The sequence below is a fragment of the Erythrolamprus reginae genome, chromosome 1 (genome assembly GCF_031021105.1).
Source record: "Erythrolamprus reginae isolate rEryReg1 chromosome 1, rEryReg1.hap1, whole genome shotgun sequence".
Taxonomy (NCBI): Eukaryota; Metazoa; Chordata; class Lepidosauria; order Squamata; family Dipsadidae; genus Erythrolamprus; species Erythrolamprus reginae.
In genome coordinates, this window is record NC_091950.1 from 396,311,157 (window position 1) to 396,327,671 (window position 16,515).

Sequence of the window (16,515 nt, forward strand, 5' to 3'; positions counted from 1 at the left end):
AGGTTTTAAGAAGAGATCAGATAACCATTTGTTTTAAATGGTATAAGGCAGTGATGGCGAACCTATGGCACAGGTGCCACAAGTGGCACACAGAGCCATATCTGCTGGCACGCGAGCTGTTGCCCTAGCTCAGCTCCAACGTGCATGTGTGTGCTGACCAGCTGATTTTTGGCTCGCACAGAGGCTCTGGGAGGGAGCTTTTGGCTTCCAGAGAGCCAAAAACTCTGGGGAAGCTGTTTTCGCCCTCCCTAGGCAGGTCCAAGGTCTTCTCCGTTCCGTTCCATTCTACTTCAATATGTCCCATTCAATTTCCCTTCATCCAGTGGGGAAATCCTCTGCGGGCTGCCACCAGTTCACTGCCTGCGCATGCCCAGTGCATGCCAGATGCATGCTGTGCATGCAAGTGCAACCCACGACAAACATGTGATTTTGTATTTCCTGTTCTTTTTTTTTAATTGTTAAAGCCTTTTTAATTATTGACTGGGGCCGTCCTTGTCCACCTGTCTGGGAGGAATTTGATCTGGTGACACCTGATGAAGTGGACAAGGCCATTAGAGCGGTGAGTTCCACCACCTGTTTGCTGGATCCGTGTCCCTCTTGGCTGGTCTCGGCCAGCAGGGAGGTGACACAGAGCTAGGTCCAGGAGACTGTCAATGCTTCTTTGGGGAGGGAGTCCTTCCCGGCTTCCTACAAGGAGGCACTTTTGCTCCCTCTCCTCAAGAAGCCTTCCCTGGACCCAGCCGTATCCCGGTTGTCGAGAAGGTGGTGTCACTCCAGCTCCAGCGGCCCTTGGAAGAAGCCGATCTAGGCCCTCAGCAGTCAGGATTCAGGCCCTGCTACAGCACGGAAACTGCTTTGGTCACGCTGATGGATGATCTTTGGTGGGCCCAGGACAGGGGCTTGTCCTCTGTCCTGGTGCTTCTTGACTTCTCAGCGGCTCTTGATACCATCAACCATGGGATCCTTTGGCGCCGGCTGGAGGGGTTTGGAGTGGGAAGCACTGTTCTTCAGTGGTTCTCCTCCTACCTCTCTGGTCAGTCGCAGTCGGTGTTAGTGGGAGGTCAGAGGTCGACCTCTAGGTCTCTCCCTTGTAGCGTGCCTCAGGGGTAGGTCCTCTCCCCCCTGCTATTTAATATCTACATGAAACCTCTGGGTGAGATCATTCAAGGGCATGGAGTGAGGTATCATCAGTACGCTGATGATACCCAGCTGTACATCTTCTGTGTCCAGTCAGTGAAGCAGTGGAAGTGATGTGTTGGTGCCTGAAGGCTGTAGGGTCTGGATGGGTGTCAACAGACTCAAACTCAGCCCTGACAAGATGGAGTGGCTGTGGGTTTTGCCTCCCAAGGACAATTCCATCTGTCAGCCCATTACTCGGGGGGGGGGGAATTATTGACCCCCTCAGAGAGGGTTCGCAACTTGGGCGTCCTCCTCGATCCACAGCTAACATGTATTCAGTTCTGGTCACCACACTTCAAAAGAGACATTGAAACTCTGGAGAAGGTGCAAAAAAGAGCAACCAAGATGACTAAGGGACTGAAAACCAAGACTTGCAAAGAGAGACTGAGGGAACTGGGCATGGATAGCCTAAAGAAAAGGAGGGCCAGAGCGGACATGATAGCAGTCTACAAGTATACGAGGGGATGTCACAGAGAGGAGGGGATCACTTTATTCTCCAGGGCACCAGAGGGCCGTACGAGGAACAACGGCTGGAAGCTGACCAAGGAGAGATTCAACATGGAGATAAAGAGGAACTTCCTGATGGTCAGAACGATCAACCAATGGAACAACCTACCAGAGGACGTTGTGAACTCCAACACTCTGGACATTTTTAAGAGAAGATTGAACTGCCACTTGACTGGTGTACTATAGGGTTCCTGCTTGGGCAGGGGGTTGAATTTGATGGTCTTCATGGTCCCTTTCAACTCTAACAATAAATAAATAAATAAATAAATGAATGAATGAATGAATGGTTGGTTGGTTGGTTGGTTGGTTGGTTGGTTGGTTGGTTGGTTGGTTGGTTGGTTGGTTGGTTGGTTGGTTGGTTGAATGAATGAATGAATGAATGAATGAATGAATGAATGAATGAATGAATGAATGAATGAATGAATAAATAAATAAATAAATAAATAAATAAATAAATAAATAAATAACATTAGAACACCATCTTTCAGCCCAAACTGGTAGCATTTCCCCCCTGCCTTCATCCCCTTCCCAGGCCACTTTGATGTTGATCTGGTGGTATGCTTCACACTCATTGTGATCTTAAAAATGACCCTAATGGGAATATGAGCCCCTAATAGGCTCACCTTTATTGGCAAAGTCATAAGGGCAGACGGAAGCTAAGAGGAATTTGTCCCAGGTACAAGGGCCAGGGTGGTTAGGCAAAGATAAGGGAAGCTGGTTCAAAGAAAAACAACAACATCAACATGAAAACTGGAAGGAGATAAAAAGAGGAGCTCAAAGTTGTTGCTTGGAGATAGGCTATGATGGTGAACATTTTGTCCATGCAGTCTCCAAGGGTCAAGCCCAACCGTGGCACCGAACTAATTAACCCTTTTGGTAGAGCTTCTCAGTTGTCCCAAAGGTGCTTTTTCAGGAGGCAATTTGGCTTTCTTATTTTTCCCCCCTTTGGAAGATGTTTTGCTTCCCACCCAAGAAGCTTCTCCAGCTCTGAAAACAAGAAAGTCCAGTTGCTTCCTGAAAAAGCACCTTTAGGATAATTAACCCACTGGATGCAGTTTTGGGAGAAATGGCGTCATACTTTTTAAAAGTTTTTAAAAAATGTTTCTGCTTTCCAAATGAAGCACTGGCTGGAGTGTTGGGTACTCTAAGGTCCTACCTGTGATGTTCTTTCTCCCCCCCACCCCAGGATGACGCCTCTTCCCCTGCTCCTCCTGCTCCTGGAACAATCGTGTGCCTCCCTCCTGTGTGCTTGCTGCCTGAGGTGCAACCTGAAGAGGCTACCAAGAGGTAAGGATTTGGGGGCTGGCTAGGCCTACAACGTGATTCAGAAGATTACTTACTGTTGTGTCCCAGTCCAGTGTCCCCTTAGAAATGACCACACATCATTTTTGGCAAACAATTCTTTTTACTACAAATAAATCGTCTTATTGGCTATGATAGAAAATTTCATACAAAACAGAAAGGTTGTTTTCTCAGTAAGTCAAGATGTTAGGGTCTCTTCTTAAGAGCTGGCCCGATATCAAACCCCCAAGTAAAAAGGCAATTAACTCCGCAGTTATCAAAACTCACAGAAGTTGGCCAACGGCCTGCTACTAATCATTTTCACAGAGCGATAATCCAGAATTCAGAAAGCAGGAAAGTCAGAATATGGCAAAGCTAGGTATAATGAATCAGCCACGTTGTCTCCAGCAAGTGACCCTAGGTGCTTAGGGTGTGGATGATAAGCCTGCAGGTCTACTCACAAGGAGACCTCCTCCTATAGAGCCAGTCATGCCTGCTAGCTGCCCTGCATACCCTAGCATCAAGCAGAGGCTCCTTCTCCTGCATCACTCAGCTCAAACTGAGGAGGGGCAGAAGGCTCTGGTTGGCTTTCAGCCTCTGGCACCGAGCCCTCCTCACTATTGCACTCAGGTGCCAGGTAAACGGGATGAACTGGCCATGCCACAATCATCTCCTGCTCTTCTGGATCCATGACCAGCCCCAAGGGATGTGGGCAGGCCACAATAGCTTTCCTCACACAGTCTTTAAACTGAAAGGAAGTCCTTTACAGCAGGGGTCTCTCCAGCTGCACCAATTTTAAGCTTGTCGGACTCCAACTCCCAGAATTCCCCAGCCAGCTGGCTAGGGAATTCTGGGAGTTGAAGTCCCCCAGGCTTAAAACTGCCAAGTTTGGAGAGACCCCTGCTTTAGTGGAAGTCCTAAGTTCTAGATTCCATAAAACAGGCAGTGATAATAAGACAGGTTTTCTTTGCCACTATTCTTTAATGTTTACAGGGACACAATCTGAAGTTAGTTGGGGGAAAGATCAAAAGCAACATGAGAAAATATTATTTTACTGAAAGAGTAGTAGATCCTTGGAACAAACTTCCAGCAGACGTGGTAGATAAATCCACAGTAACTGACTTTAAACATGCCTGGGATAAACATATATCCATCCTAAGATAAAATACAGAAAATAGTATAAGGGCAGACTAGATGGACCATGAGGTCTTTTTCTGCCATCAGACTTCTATGTTTCTATGTTTCTATGCACATGTTGAAATGACTGTAAAATCTTTCAGACAACTGCCTTAATAAATGGTCCACACAGAAAATAATATTATCCTCCCTGAGGCCTCCCTTTAGAAGGGAATGCCGCCAGGCAATTGAAAATAAATAGTGACATCGTTTAATTTTACTTTGCTTGTTTTCCAGCGATGAAAAAGATACAGCAATTGAAGACGGTAACTATCATAACTGATTTGAAACATCAGAATACTGTGTGCTATTTTTTTGTCTTCTTTAAACCAGAGGTGGGGTGGGTGGGCAATGTGTTGTCTCAAAGTTACATACTTTTTTGTGGTGTTGTAAATTCTTCAGTAGAATGCAGTGGCTAAGACGCTGAGCTTGTCAATCAGAAGGTTGGCAGTTCAGCAGTTCAAATCCCTAGTGCCGCATAATGGAGTGAGCTCCCGTTATTTGTCCCAGCTTCTGCCAATCCAGCAGTTCGAAAGCACGTAAAAAAATGCAAGTAGAAAAATAGGGACCACCTTGGTGGGAAGGCAACAGCGTTATGTGCCCCTTTGCTATTTTGTCCAGCCGGCCACATGACCACGGAGACATCTTCAGACAGTGCTGGCTCTTTGGCTTAGACATGGAGATGAGCACTGCCCCACAGCAGGAAACTCATGCATGCATGGGGAAACCTTTATCTTTAGACTCCTCTAGCTGTGCCATCAAATTTTAGCAATACAGTGTTCCCTCGATTTTCGCGGGTTCGAACTTCGGGAAAAGTCTATACCACAGTTTTTCAAAAATATTAATTAAAAAATACTTCGAGGGTTTTTTCCCTATACCACGGGTTTTCCTGCCTGATGACGTCATGTGTCATTGCCAAACTTTCGTCTGCCTTTAATAAATATTTTTTTAATAAACTTTAATAAATAAACATGGTGAGTAATAATCTAAATGGTTGCTAAGGGAATGAGAAATTGCAATTTAGGGGTTTAAAGTGTTAAGGGGAAGGCTTGTGATACTGTTCATAGCCAAAAATAGTGTATTTACTTCCGCATCTCTACTCCGCGGAAATTCGACTTTCACGGGCGGTCTCGGAACGCATCCCCCGTAAAAATCGAGGGAACACTGTACAGTTGCTCAAACTTGATGGCATGTTTTCCCCATGTTCTGAGATGAAAAGCACTCACGTAAATATTTAGAGTAACATAAAACAATTGGAAATTCCCAACCCTAACAAACAGAATATCCTCAGATATTTCATAGTCCTGCTCTATTTGTATTATCATCCACTCACCCAGTCATCTCCAAAATTATAAGTGTGTCTATCTCAGCTACTAAAATTTTCTTCATCTTTGCCTTAGCTGCCAAGCTCATATGAACATCCATGCTTTGTGAATGGAGGAACATAGAACTATCCGCTCCTTCCCAAAGAAATAGGGCAGACAATTACTCCTTAAAAACAGTGGACTTAAATGCTAACAGGGTCCTCTTTACAATTTTGTTCCAGCTGTTGTTGGCGTGCATCTTAGCCGGGATACAGAAGAGAGCATTGAGGTAAAGCGTTCTCAGAGTTCATAAAAGTATTCTTGCCTGTGGAGATAGGGAGCCTTTTTATTTTTTTTGCCTTTCTCTTAGAAAAACAATCCTCTAGTTTTTTAGAACTTTGTAAAAGTGGAGCTTGGTAAAAGCATTAGAAGGAGCATGTGCTTCTACCTCCATCTCTTGTACTAAGTAAAAACCCTGAGTTCAGTACCACTTTTTCCGACTAACATTTTTATTAAAACAATTTATGATTGGGATGCCAGCAAAGAGCAAAGCTGAAGATGGCAGATACAACAGGTGAGGTGAGCTATTGTCCTTCACTCCTGCTGCTGCCAAGAGCAGGAAAAAAGCCCCCAATTGGGTCCCCCCCCAGGTGCCCCCCCCCAAACTGGGTGTCCCCTCACCAGGTAATCTTTTTAACCCAAGCATCTCAGAAGTGTCTTGGGTGCAATGAGATAACCTTTCCTGAGCTACAAAAAGCTAATCACTTTTAAGAAAAGACAATATTGGCTAGTTTAATGAAAAGAAGGACCAGTTGAGACAGGACAGCAGTGTTCCAATATCTCAGGGGTTGCCACAAAGGAGTCAACCTATTCTCCAAAGCACCTGAGGGTAGAACAAGAAGCAATGGGTGGAAACTAAACAAGGAGAGAAGCAACTTAGAACTAAGGAGAAATTTCCTGAGAGTTAGAACAATTAATCAGTGGAACAGCTTGCCTCCAGAAGTTGTGAATGCTCCAACCCTGGAAGTTTTAAAGAAGAGGCTGGATAACCCTCTGTCTGAAGTAGTGTAGGGTTTCCTGCCTAAACAGGAGATTAGACTAGAAGACCTCCAAGGTCCCTTCTAACTCTGTTGTTGTTATTATTTGTTTAAAAGTGCTACCTGCCTAAATATGGCTGTCCTAGGAAGGTTGTGAGTGGAGCCACTTCGATGTAGTGGTTAAGGGACCAGGCTAGAAACCAGAGGTCTTGAGTTTTAGTCTTGCCTTAGTCATGAAAGCTATTTGAGTACCTTTGGGCCAGTCACTCATCCTCTCAGCCTCACCCACCTCACAAGGTGGTTGTTGTAGGGAAAATAGGACCTTGAGTTATTTATAAAAATAATAAAGTGGGATATAAATTAGATTAGAGAGGGGGAGAGTCAGGGGTGGGCTACTGCCCAGACCGGGGGGAGGGGGGATGCAGTGAGGTCGCAAAAATGGAGCTCTACCCCAGAGCACCCAATTTGCACTGAAAGATGTTGAAAGAAAATGCAGGGCGTCCTGCATAAGTCATGCCCACAGTGTGGTTGTAAAAATTTTGGTAGCCCTTCACTGGGGAGAGGGAGGGAAAGATTATAGATTATAGGTACCATAGTAGCTGGGGACAAAAAAAGATGCCACGTGCTTCTTGGTGCCATCAATTTTTCATTAATGAGTCTTATCAATTTATGATAAGATGATGAAGGGGTTTTCCAATGATCACTCCTTACCATTTACTTGTCAAAACATCCTAGAGCAACGATGGCGAACTTTCCCCCCCCCCCCCTCGGTTGCTGAAACCATGCGTACGTGCGCGATCACACACGTGCAAATGCCATAGATTCACCTTCACGGTCCTGGACATTTAGATGCTTGGTAATCTGTTTGTTAGCTGTTCAGCATCTCCTACATCATGGTATTTGCTTGGTTGGTTGCAAAAGATCTGCTTGTTATGATGATGATTTGGACTGATAGGGAATGACTGGGAGAAGGCTTTTGTGTCTAAGGGAGGACTAGAATCTGGGAGGATGCCCTTATGCCAGCACTTATATCATTGATTGATTGATTGATTGATTTTGTTCATGAGGGTTTTAGTGGGTATACACATAGTAAAATACACAATGAAGGTTATAGAGGATATACATAGTAAAATATATCTAAGAAAGAAGAGAAGAGAAGATATAGGAATAAAATGTATCAATGAAAGAATAGAAGAGATATAGGAATAGAAGAAATATAGGAGATATAGGAGAGCAATAGGACAGGGGACGGAAGGCACTCTACACTGGTTATTGATTGGCTATTCTCTCAACCTCTCAAATACTGTCTCATTAATCCTGCCAGTATGGTGAAGGCTGATAAAATAGCTTTCCTTCTAGTCACCAGTTATTTATTTAGTTTGTCAAACATGTACAAGAAAAGAGGCATAAGTACACTGCTCAAAAAAATAAAGGTGACACTCAAAGAACACATCCTAGATCTGAATGAATGAAATATTCTCATTGAACACTTCGTTCTGTACAAAACTGAATGTCCACAACAGCATGTGAAATTGAATGTCAATCAGTGTTGCTTCCTAAGTGGACAGTTTGATTTCACAGAAGTTTGATTTACTTGGAGTTATAGTGTGTTGTTTGAGTGTTCCCTTTATTTATTTATTTTGAGCAGTATCTAACGTAGATAGGAAAACATTGGTGAACGATTCCATCTTGCTCCGACTGAATGGATGTGAATGTTTTAGTATTAAGGGTTTTAGGATTGGTTTTACTGTGTTTTATATTGTTGTTCACTGCCCAGAGTTCGTAAGGAGTTGGGTGGCCTATAAATCTCAATAATTAATAAACACACAAACAGGAAATGAATATGAATAAAAGGGGACAGTAGGACAAGGACAGTAGACACACTGGTGCACTTATGCATGTCCCCTTATAGACCTCTTAGGAATGGGACGAGTCCACTGTAGACAGTTTAAGGTTAAAGTAAACATACTGTCTCATGAGCTGTTTCACATAATGTGCTTAACTAAAGACCTTTTGCCTGTGGGCTCAGTATTATTCAACCCTAGCCTGCACTGAGGTTAATACAGTAGTTAAATGCATGGAGGATGGGTCATTTAAATAATATTTAAATTAAATAAACTTTTGTTAGTGCAGCCCCTACCATGACTCTCAAAGCCAGAGAAAGTAAATAACCCTCCTCTTTCGTTATAAAGGTTGGTATGTAGTAAATTTTAATTAAGTTTTGAGTAAAGCCCTCAAAATGGGTCAATTCATGAATGTGTTTTACATATTGTAACTGCAGCCATTGTGATTATTGAATTAAGTTTTGTGAGTTTGTGAATGATGAACGTACACCGCTAGGGTTCATGGATCAAACCTACACAGAAACTAGCCATCCATATTTCAATCAGATTCTAGAGAGCTACTGCCCATTTGGGCAGACAGTACAGTACTGTATTTGATTTAGAACTACCAGATGTGGACTGCAAAAAATCCAAATGACCAATATAAATGGCAGTAGCAAATTTATTTTTGTGCTGCCATCTAATGGCAGTTTAAGGATATGCAGCCCAATTTTGGTCCAGGAACTTGGTAGTTGCTGGACCAAGAATCTGAATAAATTTTAAAATAAAAGTGATTCGTTGTTTTCTTACGATATTTTTCTGCTTTTGCAGATTACCCCTCTCTATCAGGACAAAAGTGTCAAAAGCAAAGAATCTGGTTCACAGGCCGGCACAGGTATGTGGTGGGCTTCCCATAATCTTTGCTTTTTTAATCTAGTCAAAGTCAGTGCCTCTGAGCTGGGAATAACTACCAGGTGCCCTCCTGGTGCTTATTTTAATAGGTTTTATGTATATTGCAAGGCTGATTAAAAAACATTAGATTCTGGATTCCAAATAGCTGGCAAGAGAAAGGCTACTCAGTGTTGGAAAGCATTTTATGCTTCTGAGATGCACTTGTGTAAATGCTAATTCATCTAATTACACTTACTCCTTATTTAGCAACTATTTTGTTTAGCAATCATTCTCAAATACAACAGTAATTTTTTAAAAATTCTAACTAAAGAAAACACTTTTAGACCCAAATTCCCAGCAAACTGGTTGGGAGATTCTCGGACCTGAGTCCACATCTTTTAAAGTTGTTAAGAGTTCTGAGCTACTGCTCTAAAGCTCTCCTTGGTGCCTAGATATATTCTATCAGCCTTACTTACTCTGGTACCTCCCAGATGAGTTCAATCTGCAGCCAAGGAGGTACAATCCCATCCTAAATGGGTGGCATTGGGCTGGAGAATGTTGTGCCTTGGAGAATTCTTAATTTTCAAGAAAGCTGTGTTAAGTACAGTAGTACCTCTAGATACGAGCTGCTCCACATGCGAGTATTCCAAGTTACGAGCTGAGACGCGAGCAAAATTTCTGTTCAACACCCGAGCTCAAATTCGGGATACAAGCCGAGCGTCCACTAGGTGGTGCAAGAATTCAATTTTTTCCCAGTTATCTCAGCGCGAAAAGCCAAATCTAAATGCATTCGTTCGAGATACGAATTGATCGACATACGAGGTCGGCTCTGGCACGAATTAAACTTGTATGTCGAGGTACCACTGTAGTTCCATAGATCAACAGGAAGTAGTTCCATAAGTAGTTCCATAAATCGACAGGAAGACTCTCTGTCTGATTTTTGACACTGCACAACTTCTGCTCATTAATGATGGTTTTATAATGCTTTGCTAACAAGCATTTATAAAATGCATAGTTTCTCTCTCTACTCCTACCATATTTCACTTTCTTGCCTCATGCCTTTAATTTCTTCAGTGTAACTTCTTTTTGCCTTGCATATTCCCAAAACAAACGGTGTGATGGGCAGATGTGTATGCATGCGTGTCATCTGTAATTATGGGAGATTTCAAAAAATAAATAAATATAGGTAAATGTAATTGAGATTTTAGGGGCTACTGACACACAGCCGATCGCCTGCTGAAACGAGATTATCACAGAGGAAAGAGATGGCTCAGAGAATTGCTCTTCTCTTATTTTCTGCTTTGCTAGATATTAGGACAGTGAGTAAATGCCCAGGCAATTAGTTCTTTTTAATAATAAGCACACCAGTAAGTGGAGGTATTTTAAGCTTTATTGTTAGCTGAAGCAAACAGATTTAAAATGCCCATGTTACGCAGTCTACATTGGTTGCCGATCAGTTTCCGGTCACAATTCAAAGTGTTGGTTATGACCTATAAAGCCCTTCATGGCACTGGACCAGATTATTTCTAGGACCGCCTTCTGCCGCATGAATCCCAGCGACCAGTTAGGTCCCACAAAGTGGGCCTTCTCCGGGTCCCATCAACTAAACAATGTCATTTGGCGGGACCCAGGGGAAGAGCCTTCTCTGTGGCAGCCCCGGCCCTCTGGAACCAACTCCCCCCAGAGATCAGAATAGCCCCCACTCTTCTTGCCTTTCGTAAGCTCCTTAAAACCTACCTCTGTTGTCAGGCATGGGGGAACTGAGATATTCTTTCCCTCAAGGCTTCTACAATTTATGTATGGTATGTTTGTATGTATGATTGGTTTTTAAAATAAGGGTTTTTAGCTGTTTTAGTATTGGATTGTCGCATGCTGTTTTTACCACTGTTGTTAAATAAATAAATAAATAAATAAATAAATAAAAAATAATAAACAAACAAACAAACAAACACAAACAAACAAACAATAAATAAATAAATAAATAACACAAAAAAAATAGGTACCAAGCAAGATAATACCCAAATTTCTTACAAGCTCTCAGGAGCTCCTTAATAAGGGCAGCAGAGATACCGCAGGGGCAGCCAGTTTACATAATACCTAATGCTAAATTCTGTGCAGAAGCTCTCCACAAACAACACAAGGTTTTTAAAATCAAAAACCTGTCATTATGACTTCAGTGCAATAGCAATAGTACTTAGACTTATAAACGGGATTCCCAGTGCTTTCCAGCCCTCTCTTAAGTGGTTTACAGCATATGGTCCCCAATAATCTGGGTCCTCATTTTACCGACCTCAGAAGAATAATGGAAGGTCGAGTCAACCTTGAGCCGGGTTAGGATCGAACTCTGGCAGTGGGCAGAGTCAGCCCGCAATGCTGCATTCTAACTGCGCCACCACAGCTCATGGCCTTGCAATGGTCGGGGGACTGAAGGACATATTGTCTGGCACATGATTCTGGGATGAGAATTGAGAGTCTGAGAATTTCAGAGTGAGAAAAGCTTTCAAGCTAACGTGAAAATCCCTCCTCTTCCCCCCCCCCATTCAGTAAGTAAGAGTAAAAATCAAGCAGGTTAGCTTAGAATGAGCTCTAACCCTCCTAGGCATTTTTTTTAATCTGAAGGAATACTAAAATCACTTCGAAATTCGACTACTGCAATGCTCTCTACATGGGGCTATTTTTGAAGGGTGTTCGGAAACTTCAAATCATGTAGCCGTGCGAGCGGTCATGGGCTTTCTTAGATATGCCCATGTTTCTCCAACACTCCGTAGACTGCACTGGTTGCTGACTGGTTCAAAGTGTTGATAATGACCTATAAAGCCCTACATGGCACTGGGCCACATTACCTGCGGGACCACCTTCTGCTGTATGAGTCTCAGTGACCGGTTAGGTCCCACAGAGTTGGCCTTTTCCAGGTCCCATCAACTAGCCAATGTTGCTTGGTGGGGCCAAGGGAAAGAGCTTTCTCGGGGGGGGGGGGCGGCCCTCTGGAACCAGCTCCCCCTGGAGATTTGCACTGACCCCACCTCCTTGCCTTCCGTAAGAGTCTTAAGATTCTCACCTACTATCAGTGTTCCCTCTAATTTTTTTTTGGGGGGGCAGAAAAGTATAGTGTCTGAGCGGCAGTCGCTTCAGGACTGGGCGGCACAGAAATAATAAATAAATAAATTAATAAATAAATAAACAAACAAACAAATAAAAAACCCACCCTGTGTTGCCTTAGAGAATTTCAAAATAAAATACTGTACAGTAGTCCCTCGCTATACCGCGCTTCACCTACTGTGGCTTCACTTCTGAGGAAGTCGATCGGCAGATTTAAACAGCCCGCCGAACTCGATCGGCAGGTGTTTTTTAAAAAAAAAAAATATCTAAAATTGTAAATACTGTATTTAAATACTGTATCTAAAATAAATACTGTGTGGGAAGGGTTTATAAACACTTAAAACAATGAAAACTTACCAAACAATTACAATATAAATACTTAAATAAGTACTATCAGTCGATAAATTCCCCATCGCGGATTTCACCTATCGCGGCCAGGTCTGGAACGTAACACCAGCGATAGGTGAGGGACTACTGTACTGTGTGTCTATAACAGTGAGCTCATAATAGGGCAACTCTATCAATATCAAAATGCCACTTAAATAGTTGAGCTAGTTTCAAACTAGATTTTGATTTTCTTTCTCTCTTCCTTACTCCCATTCTTTTTCTTTCTCTTTTCCTTCCTCTCTTTTTTCTATCTGTTTCTCTCTCTTCCTCTCTTCCTCTCTCTCTCCTTCCCTCTCACTCTTTCCCTCTCGGCTTCTGGGCAGGTTTGGAAAACTCTGGGTTGATGATGATTTTTAAGTGAGCGATTGCTCACTGCTCAACTTAGAGGGAATTATGCCTACTATATGTCACCAGGCTTGGGGCAATTAGATCTAAGGCCCCCCGGCCAATGAATGTCATGTGGGCTGAAGTCTGAGTGTGTATGATTGATTTTTTAAATATTATGGATTTTAGGTTAGATTTTTAGCTAGTTAATTGGATTTGCTATTGTATATTGCTGTTTTTTATTATATGTTGTAAGCCGCCCCGAGTCTTCGGAGAGGGGCGGCTTAGAAATCCAATAAATAAAATAAATAAATAAATAAACTCCTTGGAATAGCAATGGTTTCCCACATTGCTAAAACACTTTACTAATCTTCTTTATATGCCCCAATGATATATTAAGGCAAGGGTCCTCAAATTTGGCAACTTTAAGACTTGTGGACTTCAACTCACAGCTGGCTGGAGAATTCTGGAAATATTGAAGTCCACAACTTTTAAAATTGCCAAGCTTGAAGACCTCTGCATGAAGGCATGCAATCCCTTGACAAGAGCTCTGTTTCATTCCACAGAAGAGGAAGCGAATGTCATTGCTACCACCAGCCCTGAGGGTACTGTACCAGTCCAACAACGATCGTCTATGTTTGAGAAAGTCTCCACTGCTCTTTCCAAAGTTTTCTCTCGAACGTCAACCAGCAACCTGACCCAAACTGCAAGTGCAACAGTTCAAGAGAAACCCCCAGGGGACCAGGACCCCTAATAAAAAAAAATTCTTTATATAGTTGAAAGAATAAATATTTTCATCAGAAAGAGGGACCTTTGCTTTATGCTTGTAAAGTAGAAGGCCCACCAGGCTGTTCTGTCTGGGTGCCCCCAGACTTCAACACCAACTGGAAAAAGCAGCCAGACACGCTGGTAAAAGCAAAAGCACTTTATAGTTTGAAAAATAAACACAGAGAAAAACCTGTTCTTCCCAACAGGCAGGCTATGAGACTTCACAGCAGAGTCCTGACGGCCAGACAATACAGCAGACTTCTTGCTGGCACACCCACCACTGTAGAGAATAAGACCCACACCTTTTCCCCCCAAGGTTTCAGTATTCAAAGTCACAAACCAGAATTCCAAGACGCCAAAGATCACAGCCAGGTCCCAGGACTCCCAAAGATAATACTCCACAAGCCAGGAAGGGTGGGTCTGCCTTTTCAGCCTTTCCAGAGAGCACCACACCCAAACCCAGCTGTTGCCTCTTTAGTGCTGAAAGTACCTGGCTAATTGTCCCCTTCGTTGTGTTGCTCTTCTCTGCCGGGGATCGATTATTGCTTGTGCATTTTCATCTAAGGAATCCAGGCTGCTTGCTGGGGAGAGCTCCCTCTCGGGGGACTCTGGCTGTCCTCCCTCTCCCTCAGCCTGAGATTCCTCCTCCCCGTCTGCCTGAACCTCCTGTTCCTCATCCTACCCCTCTGAGCAGGAAGCCGGCAGAGGATCAGCCGTTCCCTGAGGGGCCTCAGACGGAATCACAACACAGGCAGGTGCATTTGTAGAATAATCTACATATGCAAAATATGGTGTCTTATCTTGGATCCTGCATGTAGTTCACTGTTTGCTCATCTTAGAAACATAGAAACATAGAAGACTGATGGCAGAAAAAGACCTCATGGTCCATCTAGTCTGCCCTTATACTATTTCCTGTATTTTATCTTACAATGGATCTTCCAATATTTGTCCATGCCGTAGAAAGCCTGTAATTCATTATCATTGGAAATTTAATAATGTTCCTTTCTTCCTGAAGGGCAATTCATCAATAGTGTCCAAGAAGTGCAAATGTATCTTTTCTTTTTGTAAAAAAAAAACAAACATTTTTTATTTTTTCTCCACATTTATCTCATAACAACACAACACATATATAGTAGTAAATACATCCATAAAGTACATTTCTTTCATGAAATCAATAGCTTATTTTAACCATATCTTTCTGTCATTAGTCAGTCTGTTCCTATCTTTTCTCTTCACTCCCTTCTTTCTCTCCACCACTCTCATCTTCTTACACCTTCCCTCCCTTTTTCTACTTCCCTCTACTCTCCCCCTCTTCTCTCCCTGTCTCCCTCTTCCTCTTTCTAAGACCTTCTCTGAGTGAATTGATTCTATTCTATTAGATGTTATATAGAATAGATAACATCTAATATATTTCGTTATCTGGATTGTCCAAACTATTTTCACATTTTCTTCCCTTTTATTCATACTAACTTAATCTCTATCTATTGTTCTGTCGAGCTCTCTGGTAGAATCCTCCCGAAAATGCACAGATACAATTTCAGACACACACACGTTTGAAAATTCAAAACAATGTTCTTTATACCGAAAATGCAAATAAATGAAGCACTCTTTTTGTATAGCAAAAAGCACTTGCCTCCAAACAAACTGGTAATTTGTACAAGTCCCTTATCAGTTCTGTGATATTTAGCTTCTTTTTTCACAAAGTGAAATACACTTTGCTCTGGTTTAGTTTCAATGCAGGGAAAAATCAGCACACAAAGGTCAAAGTCAGCAAAGCAGGTACGAAACACAACGATCAGATAATCCTCCACAATGGCCAAACCCACAGGCTGCTATTTATAGCAGCCTCACTAATTACCACATCTCCACCCAACCACAGGTGGCCTCATTTTCTTTGATAATAATCTCTCAGTTGTTGCTGCCTATGCATCGCTCTCCTCATGCGTGACTGTATCATTAACTCTTGTTCTGAATCCAAGGAGGAGCTAAATAATTGATCTCCTTCTGAGCTGTCTGCCACACTCTCCTCCTCCCTGTCACTCATGTCTTCTTGGTCAGAGGAGCCTTCATCAGCAGATTCCACCGGGAGCAAAACAGGCTTCCAGCATGTGGATGTCTCCCCCACATCCACAGTCCTTGGGGCAGGAGCTGGGCCAGAACTAACCACAACATCTATATTCTTCCTCTAATTCATAAAATGTTGTCCATACTTTATAGTATTCCGAATCTTCCTTATCTTTAATTTTCATTGTTAATCTATTCATTTCTGCACAGTCCATTATTTTCTTCAATACTTCTCCTTTGGTTGGTATTGTATTTAATTTCCATTTTGGGGCATATGCTATTCGAGCTGCTGTGACCACATGTATAATTATAAATATGTTTCTTCTTTATTTGGTAGGATGCCCAATAGGAATATCTCTGGTTTCAATTCAACACTTTGTTTCAAATGTATGTTTTAATTATCCTTCTTTCTTAAATAATAATGGTGTGCGCAAGAGTTTTTGTTTAAATTATTCAGCAACCAGATCAGTTCCTGCTCTTCACTCTCAAAGTGGCTGAGATGGTCGAAAGAAAGCAGTGCAGTGGCTGTGGTGGTTCCATTGAATGGGGGTGACAACAGTACCATTAGCAGCCTCCAGTCGGCTGCTCCAAGATACAACACTAGGTTTTTCCAACTGAAACTACTGAACAAGATCTACAGGAAGAATTGTATTGGCTGCCATGACAGTAGGAATT

General features: G+C 42.5%; 1 protein-coding gene across 1 annotated transcript in view; it reads left to right on the plus strand.

The window, feature by feature from the left end:
• Window positions 1-13,762, plus strand: part of FSIP2 (fibrous sheath interacting protein 2) — a 93,445-nt gene extending 79,683 nt beyond the window's left edge. Inside the window, 5 exon segments of the mRNA XM_070730245.1 lie at window positions 2,873-2,973; window positions 4,381-4,409; window positions 5,690-5,736; window positions 9,139-9,202; window positions 13,575-13,762. Of these exon segments, the coding sequence (XP_070586346.1) occupies window positions 2,873-2,973; window positions 4,381-4,409; window positions 5,690-5,736; window positions 9,139-9,202; window positions 13,575-13,762 (429 nt within the window).
• The last annotated feature ends 2,753 nt before the right edge of the window (window positions 13,763-16,515 follow it).